Source organism: Pyrgilauda ruficollis, unplaced genomic scaffold, assembly GCF_017590135.1.
Source record: "Pyrgilauda ruficollis isolate IOZ18807 unplaced genomic scaffold, ASM1759013v1 scaffold66, whole genome shotgun sequence".
In the NCBI taxonomy this organism is placed as follows: domain Eukaryota; kingdom Metazoa; phylum Chordata; class Aves; order Passeriformes; family Passeridae; genus Pyrgilauda; species Pyrgilauda ruficollis.
Genome location: NW_024528377.1, coordinates 636,607 through 654,751, shown reverse-complemented (window position 1 = coordinate 654,751; position 18,145 = coordinate 636,607). Strand labels below are relative to the sequence as shown.

The following is an 18,145-nucleotide window of genomic DNA, read 5'->3' as shown; positions in this document are numbered from 1 at the left end:
GTCTTAGAAATCGGGTGCATGATGGTTCTGCTCTTGGGAATACAACACACATGTATTTCCTCAAAAGAATCTGGTACAGCCCCATCAGAAGACACAACCAAATAATAAAAGAAAAAAAAGTGGAAGGAGCTTGTAAAAATATATAATTTCTAGATCCTAGCAAGGAAATGTCTGCATCCCACATGCTTATGCAGTCCTACATAAAATTATCCAGCATCCATGTCAGAATCCCCCTATGAAATGCAAGACTACTTAGCAACAAGACAATAACATCAATTTGCCCAATGTTTTATAAGATTAGTTTGGTTTTACCTGTAACTTCTGTTAAAATTAGCCACTTGCATTGGAGGTGTGTTTCCCACATGTAAAATGTGGGTGGCACCTCTTTCATCTGGCAGGGAAGAGATGCAGAGAAATGTTTTGATCTGCGTGCATCAGATCTTGTAAAGCCTCCTGGTAACAGGAGGAGGGAATTAACTTTTCCTGAGGCTGAAATAGAACACTGGCACGGAGGTTTGAATAATCAGTAAGAATAAAGTGAAATTTGGTAGACAGCGAAGGCACAGTTCTGGTTAAACACAAAAAGACATACAATTTACTTTGGAAGACTGGGTTGCAGTGGATAGGTAAAAAATAGAGATCTCTCTGTGGTGACAGTGACAGGGCCCGAGGGAATGGCCTGAAGCTGTGCAGGGCAGCTTTAGGTTGGATATTATAATAAGGTTTTTCCCCCAGAGGGTGGCTGGGCACTGAACAGCTCCCCAGGGCAGTGGGCACAGCACAGCCTGCCAGGGCTCAAGGAGTGTTCGGACAATACCCTCAGGCACAGGGTGTGACTCCTGGGGTGTCCTGGGCAGGACCAGCACTCAGACTCGGTGATCCCTGCGGATTCCCGTCCCCATCCCGGCGCTTTCCTCCGGCACCGGCCGCTCCTGAGGGCAAGGGGGGGCGGGGCCTGTGAGGGGCGGGGCCCGGGAGGGGGCGGGGCCTCCAGCGGCGCTCCTGACGTCCGGCACAGACAATGGGCGACGCGGCCCCACGGAACCGGAAATGAATGGCTTAGATTTCGTCGCACATTCCTCCGCGGCGGAAGTGGAGGTGGCCCCGCCTTCTCCGGTCCCCGGTCCCTCCTGCCCTGGCGCGTTGCCCTGAGGGGCGGGGAGCGGGGCGGATTTGCGCTGGGATCTGTCGCGAGGGCGTCCTCGCGAGCGGCAGGCGCGGAAGTCACCTCGCCAGAAGAAGGGCGGCGGGGGGACTACTTTCTGGATCGGAAGGCAACGTGCAAAAACTTCCGGGGAGGGCTTTGAAAGCGCGTCACTTCCGGCGGGCCGGGACGCGAGGAGCGGGGCTCGGGCGGGGGCAGCGGTCCCGGCCCGGACAGCGGCAGCCGCGCTTGGCAGCAGATCCCGCCGCGCCGCCCGGCAGCGCCGCCGGGGGATGCGCCTCGGTCCCCGGCCCAGCCCCTGAGCCCCCCGGCCGTCCCTCTCCGCCCTGCGCTCCCGGCGGCGCCGGCGCCCCCCTCCCCCTGCGGCCATGGCGGGGGGCGGCGGGTCGCGCTATGCGGCGGAGTTCGTGCCGCCGCCCGAGTGCCCGGTGTTCGAACCCAGCTGGGAGGAGTTCAGCGACCCGCTCGGCTTCATCGGCCGCATCCGCGGCCTGGCCGAGAAAACCGGCATCTGCAAGATCCGGCCCCCCAAGGTACCGCCCGCCTCGGCGGCTGCGCCCGGGGGGTCCCCGGGCTGCGCAGGGCGGTCCCAGAGCGGCCGGGCCCTCGGTGGCCGGGCGGAGGGCGTGAGGAGCCGGGCAGGCCCTTCCCCCGCTCGGGGTTTCGTGTGTCCCTTTCCATAGGCCGCGGTGTCCGTGCCAGGGACGCCGAGGAACCTGTAGAGTCTTTGACCTCCGAGCGGGGCTTTGTAGAGGCTGCTTTGGAGCAGCTGAGAGGCGAATAGTGAGTGCATGGCCGTGCCCGGGACTTGGTGCTATTTTTACTTCCAAAACGCCAGCAGCCGACTTGTGGAAGCTGGGGAGGCTTTGTAGGTGAAATCGGGCGTTTGCTCCGGGCGGGGAAGAGGGAGAAGGAAGGGTGTTTGTTCGTAATGGATCATTGTTCGTAAAGACCATTTTTAGACTGTTAAGAGGAGGACGGCCAGCCTGTTTGTCTAGGGGCATTGCGTTTGTGCACGGCTCTTCAGGGGGCAGCAGCTTGATCTCTCCAATTTACGGTCACCTGCCCGGTGACTGGGCAGGTCTTCACAGGGACAGCATCAGGCAGCTTGGCACTTCTCTGAATTATTAAAGTACAAATAAACTTCAAATGCAGCTGTTAGTAAGAGGCTTGAAAACAGTGAGAGGGATAAAAACCTGGAAAGACAGCGTGGGTGTGGGGGTTGCTGGTTGGATTTTGTGGTTCTCTCCTGACCCGTTTTGGTTCCCAGAATGTGTTTAGTTAGTTTAACGCCATGGTGAAAACTTGACCTCCAAGGGGCTGCCCTTTCTAAAATAAGCTGCATAGCTCAGGTTGAGAGGCCACAAGGAACAGATCCAGATCCTGTTCATTGAGGATAACTGGAACTTTCCTGGCTGTTGGATGCATTCGTGTTCCTCTGAGGCTGCTGAGCTGCTTGCCTTGCAGGGTTTCACAGGACGCACATATCGGGTTGATTTGCAACCTGCAGTAATTGCTAAATCACACGTTTCTTACTACCCTGACTGATTAATTGCTGTTTCCTATTAATGGAAGTTGTAAATATTTAAGGTTGTGCTCGAGGCCTTTATGTGCTGCAGCAGATTGTGTGGCTTGCCCACCTGTAATGGCGCGTCCCTCTTCTGGTGTAGTCACTGCCAGGGGGACGATCTGCTGTAACTGAAGCTTTGGTAAAAAGTGCTCAAAAGCTGAATTACTTGTTTTGATGTTGTAACACGGTTTTGAGAGGTGGGGCTGGGAGGCACTTGTGGTTGCACCGACCCCTGACAGTGCTGAGAAAATCATTATTTATGGCTCCGTTCCTGTTCAAGGATTGGGCTCTCGACTGGTAGTCTTGTCTTTATTGAAATGACTGTAAACAAGCAGAAAACCATTAGATGTGTTATGCTGTGCCTGATTTAGTTTTTGTTGCTGTTGACACTGAGGATTTTTCAGTGTGCAGGATGTATGGATTCTTTATTTAAAGTAAATAAAGACCATCTACAGAGTGTATCTCATGTTTAAGCTTAGCATGAGGTAATGCATACTGAGATGCTTTGAACCTTATTTTCTTTGACATTTTTGAATCTGTGAGGATCTTTCTTCAGACTAAAATATGGTGGGAGGAACATTGTTGTATAAGCACAAAAATGTCTTAAAATTGGAAAATGATATCACCAGTTGTTCTTAGAAACTAATTTACTATCAGAACCTTGTTTACTCAGGTGTTATTAGGGTGTTTGATTTTGTGCATTTTTCAGAGAAGTTTCTGGAAGCAGTAAAATGTCTTTCTGTCTCTGTTTAGGACTGGCAGCCTCCATTTGCATGTGAAGTACAAAGTTTTCGTTTCACTCCACGAATTCAGCGCCTGAATGAACTGGAGGTGAGCTTTTCCACTGTTGATATAATTTTGTGTTTGCACTGAAAGAATGAGGTCTCCCTGCTTGAGATTTGCATCTTGGCAGGTTTCTGGATGGGGAACACTTTAGAAGCCCATAGACCATATCAGTGTTTATACTTGGCAGTGACAGAACTTGTATAAAACAACTCTCCCTCACTTTGAGAAAAATCTGGTTTTTATTTTATTACCCAGAATAACCACAGGAGTTTTTCCCATTCACCTGGTAGTGTCTAGAATGAATTCCAAATATCATGTGTGTAGTAAGAGCAGCCAGTGTCTATCCTTCAGAGCTCCACAGGCAATGATTTTTTTTCCTCTTAAAATATTTCCTGCTGCTCTGATGCCTCTGGTTACCTCATACTGTCCTGATAATGCCTTTTAAGCCTTAAAATTATTTTTTTATTGGCTCATTATAGCTGATTAATTTTATGATTTAAAAACTGTCTTGTAAGCAGTATGACCTCCATTCTGTCCTGGTTTTTCCTTTTCTCAAAGCCTTGCTTTGTTCACATACCAAAATGTCATTTGGCTTGTAAATGAGTCTCCTTATGGAAAGTGAGAAGAGGTCCTTTGTGTGGATAAGGCATATATAAAAGCTGGTAATATATAAAAACTGGCATATATTAAAACTGTTGGTAATTGCTCTGCTGCCCACCAATAATTGTCCTGTTCACACAGGACACCACTGTGTTGAGTCTTCAATTCTTTTTGCCAGGGTCAGGATTAAATGCATGGGACGGTATTTCTTGTTTGGACTGAAATGTTCATTAGTTCTTATCTGTCTTACAGTCTCACAAGCCATGAGTTCTACAGCACTTCACTCTAACAAACTAAAGAAATGGAGCTGTATCTCTCTCTCTACAAGGCCTTTTAATCTCTAATTAAGAAATGACACTCAAATTACTTTTAACTTAATAACCAACCACCCATGGCCCGCAATGCGGACTTTTTAATCTAATTACACAAAACCACCCAAACCCATGAAAAAGAAGGTAAAGAAGGACTAGCCTCCACCCTAAAACCACTATCTTGCTTTATATATATTACTGTATTCTAGAACTTTAAACTCAGAGTTTTCTACCATGTGATATTACACACTTCTATTCAAACTACACTCCCATAATCTTAATTTTATCATTCTGTTTTGGAAGCATTCTCCACAGCCTCAGGTGAAATGAAGCGTTCTCTTGGGGGTCACAATTAATAATTGTGATTGTGTTTCTCCCTGGAATGCTGATTATTTCATAAGGATGCATTTTGCTTTCAGACCAAGAAATTATTTGGTAGGAATTTAATTTATAGGGTCTTAAATGCAGAAAGAAAAGCATATATAATTTTCTTTTTGTAAAGTCTTTATTTTTAACAATATTTCTAATTTTTTGGGGTTTTTTACCTGACAAAGAAATACCTCCCCTGCGAAGTTGCATGTTGAAAATGGAAACACTATAAAAACTTACCTTGTTTTCTCTCAGGACTCTAAGATTTTGTCACATTTGGTTTTGAACATATGTGATTGTCTACCTTTACTGATTCCAGGCAATGACAAGAGTGAAACTGGACTTCTTGGATCAGTTAGCAAAATTTTGGGAACTCCAAGGATCCAATTTAAAAATCCCTGTGGTTGAGAGAAAAATACTGGATCTATATGGTCTGAGCAAGGTAAGTATTTGTAGGCCTTAGGCAGACAGGGATTTCAGTTTTCATTCAAGCTCAGGAAACCAAGCAAGAGGAAGGACTTGTGTTACAGTGCTCATTAATCCAGAGATTAAATAAGAGGGAAAAATACAGTGAAAAAAAATTTCTAATTTGAATGTTTACGACAAACATGTCACAGTGTAATTAAATTAGTTACCTTTGGTTGGATTCCATACTGCAGGTATTTATTACCTTGTGGAGCTTGAATGTCCTGATGTCAGCTGGCCTCTTGATTTTTAGTTCCCCCTTTTTACATGTGGTGGAGCTGCAGGAGTTTGAGGCGTTCTTTGGGAAGGCAGCAGTATGTGTGTGTGCATTTCAGCTCTGATCAACAATTCTGTAATGAATTGTTGCAATTTCTCCTTCCTCTCTTCCAGCAGAGGTTTTTGTTAACACGTATCTTTGAAAATATGTAATGTCAACTCCAGGAATACTTACTTTAATTTCCAAAACAGGCTTGGCTTAAGGCTGGCTAGAAATCAATATTTCAATAGTTATGTTTGGTGAACAGACCAAACTTCTTTTAAAGTTTGCACACAAGTCTCTATTGGAATTTGGTTTTGCACTGGCAAAATATATGTACCATTATAGACTTAGCTGCTAATAAATATAAATAGGTAGATTTCTTCTTACAGGGAAAAGACCGAAGTTCTGGTAGTTCTAGTGCTTCTAGGTTAGAGCTTCAGTTTCCATTCCCCATCAAGATTTGTTTCTCTTAGGTAAGTAAAAATGTAAATGAGTATGTTTTTGTTTTAAAGAAAGTCAAGTATTTTGGAAAGTCTGGAAGGGCTGATAAAATACAGAGAAAAGCTGATAAAATGTCTTCCTGTATTTTTTTTCTTTTTGTGTTCATGGTGGCTTACTGGGAAATGCAGAATATCAGAGAGGTACTGGAAAATATCTGGGTCACTGTAATGAGCTGGAACATTTCAGTTGGCTGTAGATTTGCAGCTCTAAGTTGATTTGGTTCGTTACTGGCTTCTTTAGCTGTTGTTCATTCATAGATAATTTTAGAAAACAAGTTTTCCTGGAAATTTTAAAGATAAGTTGAAATTTAGAACAGGTTTCATTTTAAAAGGTTTTTCTAGAGCTTTTTTTTTAAATAAGAGGAAAAATAATGATCAATAATATTGTTTTATTTAAGTGTAAGTCTGTGTGATTATAGGAGAAACCAGAATCAACGAATTCACTTGTCAGTGTCACAGACTTCTCAGTTTACCTCAGCCTCACAAGGAAACCTTAAATTTCACTCCAGTAACAAAATGTTTTTGCCTTGAGGTTTCTAACAATATGTGAAACATTAAGCCTGAAATTTAGTCCTCGTATGTAAAGAAATGCAATGCAAAACTACCCTGCTGTAAAAATTATACTAGTCTTAAAACAATATAAATGGAATTATAATCCATTTGTGTTTTAAATTGCTTGGCAGTGGAAGTGTAAAAGGAATGGAGGCAGTGGAAGTGTGGCCTGTGTGTCAGAGGAAGCAACTCATGATGTTATACTGCTTGCAGGCAAATGGTCTTGTTTTTAATTGTATATACATATAGTTGTAAGCAGTGATAATTCTGTATGTGAATTACTGGTCTCAAACCAATTGAAGTCATGTGTAATAACTGAGTTGGAAGGTAAATTTACTTTTCCCTCTTTTTATAGTAGTCTGTCTTCCCTTCAGGGTTTTGTGAGAGTTCTGAGCTCCAACACTCCCTTCTGCCTGGGGTCTGTTAAAATGGGCTTTATTGCTGGCCAGACTTGATTTTTACAGCAGAATACAAGTCTGGTGAGGGTTAACTTTTCAGTTTGTTCTTATGGTAGGTTTTGTATCTTTTCCAGGTCATGATAAACCTTAACTGTTGGATTCCTCCTGTGGTGGACAGTATGCAATTTACATTTGCTAGTAAATTAAAAATCACATTAAATATATGAAGCAATAAAAATAAGTCAAGTGCTTTGTTATTGAAGGACTAGTCTTTCAGGAAACAAAATCTAATTTCAGGATTCTGTCACTTTTCACAGAACCTTTTAACATTTGGTTGGTTTAATTGATTCTTGCTTTATGCAAGCTGGTGAGAGCAGCTCAAAACCCGCAACTTTTTATTTATTTCAGATTGTTGCCAACAAAGGAGGCTTTGAAGTAGTGACCAAAGAGAAGAAATGGTCTAAAGTGGCGAGTCGGCTTGGCTACCTGCCAGGGAAAGGCACGGGGTCACTGCTCAAGTCTCACTATGAACGGATCCTGTATCCCTATGAGCTCTTCCAGTCCGGGGTCAGCCTCATGGTGAGATGCTCGTCTTTCATGCTATGAAGAGGGTTCCCAAAAGGCACACAGAGTGCTGTGTTACTCCATGTGGAACTGGGACGTGGGGTCAGGGCTGTTAGAAGCTCCAGCTGTGCCAACAAAGCTAGAACCACCCTCTTAGTTATCTGTGACAGAATAGTGCTGGAAGTTGTAACATGACCTTGTGTAGTTATTTTCTGATGTTTCTTTATAGGACTGAAGTCAACTGTGTCGGGAAGGAAAGCAAGGCAAAAGATGATATGCTTCATTGGAAATGTTTATTTTTCTCTTGATAACCTGGTAGCTGGGATTCAATTTTCTTATTTGAAGGGTGAATGAATTAATTGGCCTCTTTTCCAAATGGTGTGTGTAATGCTGTGTGACTTCACTCGTCCTGTTTCTTAGCAAAGAGAATGATTCATAGGCTGTGGAATGATTAGCACTGCCTGACCAACAGTGTCCTGTGCTCTGCTCCTCTAGGGCATCCAAAAGCCTAACTTGGATCTTAAGGAAAAAGTGGAGGCTGAGGACCTCAGTTCAGATGCCCAAGCTTCCCCAAAGCAGGCTTCAAGGATGAATGTTATGCTGAAGAGAGCCAGGCGTGTCAAATCCCAGGTATTCCTCTTGATCAGCTCTTGCAGACAGAGAATGCTTATTTCTCCCACCAGTGCAGCAGCCTTTAGGAACCTGCTCAGAAGCACCACTGGGAAGCAGTCTTCATTTAACTAAAATCCAGAGAAGTAACTCTCAGTTTGTAACTCTGAGATCTGGTTTGATACAGCATATGCACTGTTTGTGTCAAAACTTCTAAAAGTTTCTTTTTGTTTACTGACAAGTGGCCTCAGTGCCTTGGTAATGAATGTCTCTGTGAAAACAAGACAGAAAGCTGTTTGTGAGTTGATGTTAAAGCTTCTGCTTGTATAAAGTTCTAGAACTTTTTTAAACCTTTTTAAAATATGGCTCTTAATGACATGAATGCAAATACATGTAAGTAATGGTTAACTGTGGAATTGCATGTGGGACTAACTATCTCAAGCTGGGCAGGCAGTTCTTCTGAAGAGCTGAAACAGATGTGTGAGGAGATGATCAGTGATGGCTGGAACTATACAGGAGTTCTACAATTTTTCTGCTGAAAAGCAGTTTCTTTCCTTCTGAATTACTGGTGTTATAGGAATTTCTGGTATTCTAGTAGGTGATATTAACTCCTGGGAGGTACCCCTGCGAAAATCTGAGTTCAGACTGAGTCACCACCATTTAAAATTGCTGTCTTACTGAAAATAATTGTGGGGTATTGCCCTGATGGCTCTGTTGCACTATTTAAATGAGGCCTTCCCCTTCTGACAGAGATACTCCTTGCAGGCACCATCCTGAGGCTTTTCACATGAAGTCTGGAGGCTCCCTGCTGGCTCGTCAGCAGAGCGTGGGTGAAAGCTGGATTTATATGCAACCAACTTCCTACTTGCTTCATACTATTCTAGACTTAGCTCCAGCACCACAGGGTTTTTTCAAATGCTCTTTAACTGCCTTTTTTTTTTTTACAATGCACCTTTCTTGTCACTGAGGTATTTGAGTGTCCTTTATAATTTTTCGCCTTCTTCTCTGATGCTTTAGACTGAATTGTCTTCTTTAGTGTGTTTTCTCAGCTTGCTAAAGCTGACTTGAAGTTATTTATCATAGCCATATAGCAGTGCATCACACAAGCAGTCCCAGGCCTGTTGATCTTCCCAAATCTCTCAAAGTATTGGTAGTGAGTTAAGCAGAAAATCTGAGAGTGCTGCAGGAACTTCAGCAGTCATTTGCTATATAGAATTCTTCTTTGGATTTGAATTAATCTTATGGTGAAATGGCAGTATGTCCTTTTTTCTCACACATGGTGTAAAAGTGTCACTTTTATCAAGGTCCTGTGGGATCTTTTTTCCTGCTGATTTCAGTAGAATAATGGTACTTGTCATTTCTCCATGTTGGAAAGATGATTCTTTGGTGATCCTGGCACTGTAAACCTGTTTCACTTTGTTTGAAGGGCCTGCAATTCAGAAATAAGAGAATTTTATTTAGACAATCTGCAAAAAATATATATATTTAAATGCCTTTTATTAGGCTTGTAGCCATGTTATCTTTTAAGCATTACAGTTAGTAAAATGGCTGAAGTGAGTTCTTGAATACAGGAAAAACTCATCCTCCTTGCACAGCCAGGAGAAGTAGGTTTTTGTTGTGTTGGAAGCTGTGTATAACTGTCTTAAGTCTTCCCTGGAGCAGCATTTAGAGACAGATTTTTCCTCAGCATCCAGAAATGGTAGCAGTGTAAATAAATATCTGAGAACATGGAGACATTGTTCCAGATTTCAGTGCACCTTTTTATTGTAGACAGGACTCTTTTTGTTGTTGGAAATGCATACCTGGAATTGGACCAGAGGTTGTCCAAACAATCTTCAGAGAGCCAGTAATATGCAAGTAATGTAAAAACCTACTACATAAATGTCATTCTGCTCTAGCTGAAACATCTGAATGATTTGTATGTAGTGTGCCAAGTAGTCCAGTGCCTGGTTAGTGAGCATGGATAATTCCACAGACCTCTGCAGATCCGTAGGTCTTTTCCAAGCACTAGAAGTAGTTTCCAAAGATCCTCTGCATCTTCTTGCAGATAACTTACCTTAGAATGGGCAATTAATAAGAAAGTATAAATATAGTATTCAGAAATTACTCAAATAGGGAAGCATCCTCAGCAATAGAAGGGGGTGAGAGACTTTGAAAAAGCAAATTTCAGGATTTTTCGAGAATGTGAAAACTGAAGGAAAATAGGCAATGGTTGTCCTCTGTGGAGCATAGCTTGAGAATCTTTGGATATTGTAATCAAATGTCAGTTGGAAACATTGTCTCTGAATAGGAAGGGAATAATTAGATGGTGAGCAATTATGTTTGGAAAATAAACTTTATGCTTTTCTCTGAAGAAAGCTTTCACAAATAAAAGCTGGAGAAAGGTAGCTGAGTTCCTAAAGGCTTGTAAAGAAAATGACAATAAAAATTAAATTAATTCCGATTAGGAAAATAGGATGTCCTTAAGGAAAGCTTAAATTTAGGAGAATACTTTCTTAGAAAATGGTAGTGGTATCTTCACAAATGATGTGTTAGGGTGTATTTTAGCTGACAAGGGATTTTTCTAATGAGGCCATGTCATGGTGATTTCTGGTAAGGAATTGCAGTACTGGAACAAGAAGTGCTATCTTCTCAAAGGATATTAGCTTAATGTCCAGAGAATTTTCTTAAAAACAATTCTAAGTATGTCTGCTTTCAGGTTTCTTTATCATTGCAGAATAACACAGTAAAATAAGCTTCACGGTTTTTTTGCTTGAAAGATTTCTTTCCATGTCAATAACTGAAACAAAATAGTGAAACAAAAGAACTCTGGGAGATGCTGAGAAATGCCCCAAACATGTAAATATTTTGGTTACTGGTTGTAACCGTTGCACACTGGGGGTGGAGGAGTGGGGTTGCAAATGTTTCAGAATTGATGAGGGGTGAGACAAGAGAATAGTGAGTGAATCCAGTGTAATTGGATTGTGTTATTAGTCTTGGCCATATACAACCCAAAAAAACCCTTGGGTTGTACTTTCAGTTGAGAAGGTAAAAGGCACAGTCTGTGTCTTCAGGACAAAGAGGAGATAAGAGCAGAACCATGATTTAATCAAGTTCATTTCACTTGGGTAGAGAAAATATAATGCAAAAGTGAGCTGGAGTTCTGTGTTGTTAGCAGTGAGAGAATGGCAAGGAATGCACGATTGCTGCTGCTTCCATGCACTCACAGTTGTGAGTTTGGCTTTTTTTTTACACTCTTAAAGGACACAGCAGAAAAATGCTTTGTGGGGCTTCTGAATACTTTTGGTATTTACACCTTTCAGTATCAATATCCAGTCAGTGTTCATGAGGTTACATAGGAATCTGATTTTTAAAAAACATTAATTTTCCCATATGCAAACTGTTCTTTTTCAAAACTCTGTAGCTCTTTCCACCTGAGCATGAATGGCTTTCATCCACTAAAGTTTAGTGGTATCCAAGTAAATCTGAGGAGTTATGAAAATATATTTAGGTAATGTATTTTTAAACTAAGCTGTAAAACCTTCTTGCTGCATGTTAATGATTTGATTTTATTAAATATGATAATAAAATTATTTTTCATATCTCATTGAGAAAACTATCTTTGGTCACAATAGTAGGAGAAATTGAGGAGATTGTTGTTGAAATGATGTCTGTGTGAAATATGTGGGTTGATTCTGTCAGGTTCTGTTAGTTGAGAGAATGGTTGAGTTGTTAATGAATTTGAAATGGAAACTGCAGGACTAGGAAGTCTCTGGTGTGTTTGCTTATGGTTTGTTAGCCAAAAAGTTAGGAATTGGTGAGGAAAAATTTGCATGGTTGCACAGTGGGCTTACAAAGTTGGTCACATACAAAATGCAAATAATTTAATATCAACATATAAATGTTCAAAATTAGAATATCAGCAGTAATTAGGTTGGAAAGATGCCTGTTAGCATAATGCATACCCAGTTCAATGGGAACAGGGACTGTAAATATCACTAAAAATTCCTTAGAGTAATAATGCATAGGAAAGTATATCTTGAAATGTCTTCTGGGAGCAAGAAAAACAACTGATTAAGGCAGAAGAATCATCTTTTTTAATGTTTATTGCCAGTGTATTAGAACTTATGTTAAACACTTTTTTAGAAGATATTTTTGGGGTTTTTTTAATAATTGATTAAAGACTTTAAAGGCGTGTCACCCCAAGGGACAGGCATGAGATATCAGGCCATAACTTTGAAAAATAACAGATGAAGTATCATCAGGAAGCTAACTGAGGAATAACTTCTTTAAAATTACATGCCCACCTTCAAAATTTATAGTCTTGCTGAGGTCTTTTAAGATCAGTGAATTTCAGGAGGAAGTTTTTGAACAGTGAGAATTTAGTGGCCTTCTATACCACATCAGAGAGATTTTTCAAAGTATAAGGAGGCGGCATAAAGAAAAAGGCCAAGGTAATTGTGTTGCAGATAAAAGCAGAATATTTTCTTTTTTTTATTCTTTCTAATGTTAGATTAGTGGCAGTGATGTGAGAAAATGAGGTAGGTCAGTAATGGGAAACAGAAAAGTTCATTAGAGTAGAACACTTCAGGAAACATCACTGACAGGGGCTTGGAGCTGTCCCCAAATGGGTCATTTTACTTCTGATTTTGAGCTTGCAACATGAGTAGCTGTGATCTGAACTGTACTCACAACATTTCATCACAAATAAGCCCAGAAGCAGCCAAGCTTAAGGAAGTTGGTTGGAACTTATTAGTGTCGTGTGGCTGTATCTACTCAGGGAAACAGACAAGGAAATCCTGTTGAAACTGCATCAAAATCCAGACACTTGACTGAATCATAGTCATTTTGGGAAAAGTTGCTCTGGCAGTCTTATTATTTTTTGCAAAATGTCAAACCTAGTTCTTTTATTTGGTGTACAGGTCACTTCTTGTAGTTGATTTGGAATATTAGATGGGAAGTAATTTGGAAATTTGGGACAAAAATTCTCTCTCTTACTTCATTTGCATATGTTTATTGCCTTTAGGAACAGAAAATCATATCTTTTCAGGCCTGCTTCTTTTGATGAGCACATATTCTGGGAGAGTGGAATAGAAACAAATTGTGAAGAAACCTGGAGGGGAAATATTGGTGGTTTATGCTGATGTGGTCTTGTATTTATTTTTAGGCAGAGGCAGGAGAAATGAGTAGAAACACTGAACTGAAGAAGCTGCAGATCTTTGGAGCTGGACCCAAGATGATGGGACTGGCATTGGGAGCAAAGGATAAAGAGGGTAATTAAATCTTGGCTTGTAGCTTTCTATGAGTTCTTTGCTTTTAGTGAGACTGCTAAATCTTCCTGAATGTCTCTAGAGACAGTATTAAGAAGAAGGCAAATCAAAAGTGGAAAAAGAAAGCTAAGTATTCTAGAGTTCCATTCACAAGAGATTTACAGAGTGCTTCATATAACTTGGCAAAGTTTCAGCTCTTTATGTATTATATAGTAACAATAACAATTAAGCAGCTGTTCCATTTACTGAGTGACTGAAAGGGGAAGCAGGATTTAAAAGTGCTGAAACTGATCCTGCCAGCAAAGTGCGCAATTTAGGAGTCTAATTCACTGTTTTTTCATGAGGCCATTGGGATCACCTGTGAGCATAAGCAAAAGATGTTTTTCCTAATCCCTATTGATTTTAGATTGGCCAGATATAGCATGACATTTTTGCTTTCTTTGGACTGTTAAGTAGTTTCTGATCTGAAAGGCAGGGTGCCAGGCTGGGTGTCTGTGGTGTTTTTACAAGTTAAATCTATCTTGATGTCACGTTAATAGCATTTAACTTCATTTTACTTCAAGACGAGGTGACGCGAAGGCGCAAGGGAACCAGATCAGAAGCGTTCGGCATGCAGATGAGGCAGCGCAAAGGAACTCTTTCTGTCAACTTCGTAAGTTTGATGCCTTTCCTGTGATTTCTGATAGAAAGAACTTGGTTGATTTACTAAGATTTTTCTTCTTCCTCTAAAAGAACCCCCACCCCTCCAAACAGATGAATGAATGCATGCTGCAGCAGATGATACTGTTATGGGAAGCAAGAACAGTATCTTGGAAAAAATACTGTGCTCAAGGCTTTTGTTTTCATCTTTTAGACAGGAAGGCTGTTGCAATGTGAAGCTTTTTGCTGATCATACTTGCTACGTGCTTGAATGCCTTCAATAGTTCAATTTTTGTTAGAGCTCTCCTTAGTAGAACAAGTATAATACTGCTTCTTTTCCTTAGAAGAGACTCTGAGGTGCTCCACTACTTCAGGAGTTTATTTTTAGCATTTCCACATCTTGTGTCTTTTCTGTTTTGACTTTGAATAGGAAAAATAAAACATTTAGTTCTCTGATGTCTGTCCATGGAAAAGCAGTGTACAGTTGTTCTTAATGCCTTTCACAGAATGTGACTTCCTACTTTTAAAGTGTCATAATTTAACATGTGTATGCAGCCATGAATGGAGAGCTGTGCTCTTATTGTCTAAAGAATTAGACTCTTCACAGAGAATTCAGCTGTTCCTTTTTTTTTATTCTTAGCCTGAGAACACTTACAAAAGCTTATCTTAAATTTCAACCATGGAAGGCCAAGGCAACCTAAAGACTCTAGTAATCCCATTTTTATATGGGGCAGAATAAGTGGGAGAATTTGGATATTTAAAAACCAGATCACTGTGCCATTGCAGATCAGTTAGGATTTGTGTGACTTGAATTTTTTCAATTGTGCTACTACTTCTGAATATATGATTTTCCTAGGCCATGCAAATTTGATAATTTTAACTATGCTTTAATTTTAAAATATTTTGTGTTGTCTCCTGGGGGTTTTTTATGGAGCACTATTATTTCCTTTTTTCATTTAACCTGTATTTATAAGAGAAAACAAAAATACTCTAACAACAGAACTGTTGTTTTGAAATTATATTGCTGTAATGCTAATATTTTGAAATTTTGTGACTTAGTACTATTTGGTTCCACACTTTTTTTTAATACTTGGATAAGGAAAGCAGTCCTAAATGCACTGGTGATGCATTTACCTCATGTAACACTGGGCTGAAAAATACTGTGGTGCAGTTTCGTGCATATTTCTCCATCATTTATTTATGTTTTTTTTAAGTGCTAATTATGAAATTGATTTCATTTGGTGAATTGTTGCAGTAAGGTGTAAAAATCATAAAGAAAGGCTTCATAAAAGCAAGCCTGCTCTCCTGGAATCAATGTCTGGCCTTGTCAGAGCTAGCATTTTGCAAGTTCCCATGTGAAAGCAATCCTCTTGTGAGCAATTTGTTAACATAATAATCTATTCCTGGGTAAAAAAAATAACCTCCACCTGCATAAACTGGTTTTGCACCATTAGATAGAAAAATGAAAATTATCTTTCACAAACAACTGTTCCTGCACATAGACACCGAGACTTTGAGTGACCAATCAATACAGAATAACAACTTGTTACTAACCAGTGGAAGTAATTGAGAAGAAAACTACTAACCAATTGGAGTCCCACACGAGGTCTGTAAAGGTGTATAAAAAGGAGTTATGTGGATAAAGAATAAGTTTTTTCCACCATGAGGAAAATGGAGTCCTGTATGATTTACTCCCATAGTGAATTACTAACTGGGAGATAAAATACACCTTTTTATCTCCTTCTCTCCCCCTAATGCATATAATTAGATATCATCATAGTGTTACACTGTTTTATTACATGGCTAGCAGGATTTTTTGTGGTTATTGCATAATCACAGGTCTGCTTGTTGTGAATATCTATTTCAATGCAGTTTTTGTAGTTGCCACATCATCACTTATGCTAACATAGAGGTTGCATATGTTAATAGGAATTTAGAGAGAAGAAGGTATTACTAGTGAGAGGTAGCTAGTGAGGACCACAGAAAACTTAGGATTGCCATTTTCATACACTACTAAGTTTTGGGAAGAGAATGTGAAAGTGCTTGCTGAGATACCCTCCCTCCCTTCCATGTAGTCACAGCAAAAGCAGCTGGTTTGGTGCTTTGGACAGACATAATGTTCCATGAGGGTGAGTGTGTGGGGTTTTTTTAATAGGGGAAAATGATATGCCTCTGAGTAGAGCTGCATTATTTTTTAAAATAGTTTCTTAAGAAACCTGAGCAGTCTCCTGAAGAAGTATATTACTGCATAGCTAGGAGGTTGCATACTTAACTAGGCCACTGTAACTCGAGATGGGTTTCTCATTAACTATTTAATCCACCTGAGCCTAATCAGCTGAAATGCACATGTTTTTGTGACATCTTGATTAAATTAACAGACCCCACCAAACACAGCCCCACCTCTTCTGGTGTTATTTTGAGCTGTGTGAACGAAATACACACAGCCTGAATTGGCAGGGGCTGGTGGAAGTAGTAGCAGAATTTGGAGTAGGTGTCATTCATGAAGTTCATGCTGTTAGTAAAAGTTTATACAGAAGGTAATTTTTTAGCAAAGATAATGTAATACCCAGGTTTTTAAAATTTAGATTGTTACACCTCTTCAGAATTATGTTAAATATCTATTAATTAAAGTTCTTTGCACTCTACAGGAAGCTAGAGCAAAGAAAATTTGAAATATTTTCATATGGTTTTCTTTCTGACTCCAGAGAATGTCTCCCAGTCAGTGTTGTTCTTGTTGAGAGACTATCTTGTACAACTTCCAAAAACTGTTTGCTGTTGTATTGGGATTAATGCTTCTCTCTTATAATTCAGAGTTTTTATTATTTGCTTTGGAAAAAAATGAGAAAGAAGCTGGTACTTCTACTTGTGGTTTCTTTGCTTCCTTGTGAATTTCTAGATTGAAATCTGTCGGTTTGTGGATTTTATGATCTCTTTTTCGTTACAAAGATACCGCTGTACTGTTGCAAGTGATGATGTATATATTTCTGAAATACCTTTTGGAGATTTTCCTTAGCCATGCAGTCTTTGTAGAGATTTAGTTTAAGTTGTTTTCCATTATAAGAAGGCTGAAGAGAGGGAGTTGTAAAAACTGTAACTTTTGCCTTAGAATAACACGAGTGAGATGCTGCTTGAGTTAGATAGCAGAAGACAGTCCAGCTGAGCTGGATAGTTATTTTACAGCACCCAAGGTCCTCCTGCTCCCACATAGTGCTGCTTTGGGAATGAAACAGAAGCTGTCCTTATCAATACTTTTCAAAATCCGGGGTTGATGCTCATATATTGGACTTCAGGATATCATCCTTTTTTCCTTAGCTTAAGTAAGGTGGGCTCTCGATAACAAACTTCTTGTAACTTTTTATTTTTCCCCCCCACAGGTTGATCTCTATGTTTGCTTATTTTGTGGTAGAGGAAATAACGAGGACAAACTGCTACTGTGTGATGGATGTGATGACAGCTATCACACCTTCTGCTTGATTCCTCCTCTTCCTGATGTACCCAAGGGTGATTGGAGGTGTCCAAAGTGCGTTGCTGAGGTACAGTTCAAGAGCTACTGAAGCTTTGTATGTATACTTGTGTACCTGGAAAGATCAGAAGAAGAGCAGTTCAGCAATCCATCTGTGTAGAATGCATAGTTTGTTTTGGAATATTGTCAAGATGAGCCTTGAATTCTGGTTGATGAGCCATAAGGAGAGTGAAACATTCCTTCTAGAGCTTGGGCATAACCTTTGTTTTTGATGTGGCTATGTGACAGGTAAAAAATTTGACCTTGGTATATTAAAAGCTGAAACTCAATTTGATAATGTGGAAGTGTGAAATTAGGGGTGAGAACTAGGCTTATAATGGATGTTTCCACATAATGATGACACAATTTGTAAACTATGAAGTAAATAAAGTACGAAATTTAGGCATAACAGGGAGCTTTGATTATTGGAAAGACATTATGGCATTGTTCAGAATGCCCTGTATCAGAAAGTGAAACAACTAATTTAAAGTTCTGTTGTAGCTATTTTAGATTTGGTTTAGTCTAAAAAAGGAACTGCTCAGGCTCTGAAAGTGGAAGCTAGTTGAATTTCATTACTCAAAAAAGAAGAAGTACCCAGTTCTAAGAG

At 40.3% G+C, this 18,145-nt stretch overlaps 1 protein-coding gene across 3 annotated transcripts in view; it reads left to right on the top strand.

Moving 5' to 3' along the window:
* The first annotated feature begins 1,093 nt into the window (after positions 1 to 1,093).
* KDM5A (lysine demethylase 5A) overlaps positions 1,094 to 18,145 on the top strand; it is a 50,406-nt gene continuing 33,354 nt past the window's right edge. For 2 of the 3 annotated variants that reach the window (XM_041484351.1, XM_041484349.1), the window contains exons 1-8: positions 1,094 to 1,698; positions 3,489 to 3,566; positions 5,121 to 5,243; positions 7,384 to 7,554; positions 8,035 to 8,169; positions 13,295 to 13,400; positions 13,961 to 14,049; positions 17,411 to 17,569. In XM_041484351.1, coding sequence (XP_041340285.1) covers positions 1,534 to 1,698; positions 3,489 to 3,566; positions 5,121 to 5,243; positions 7,384 to 7,554; positions 8,035 to 8,169; positions 13,295 to 13,400; positions 13,961 to 14,049; positions 17,411 to 17,569 — 1,026 coding nt within the window. In that variant the 5' untranslated portion in view covers positions 1,094 to 1,533. Of the gene's footprint in view, positions 1,699 to 3,488; positions 3,567 to 5,120; positions 5,244 to 7,383; positions 7,555 to 7,806; positions 7,918 to 8,034; positions 8,170 to 13,294; positions 13,401 to 13,960; positions 14,050 to 17,410; positions 17,570 to 18,145 lie in introns of those variants that run through there. The other variant, XM_041484352.1, reaches the window with a different exon arrangement.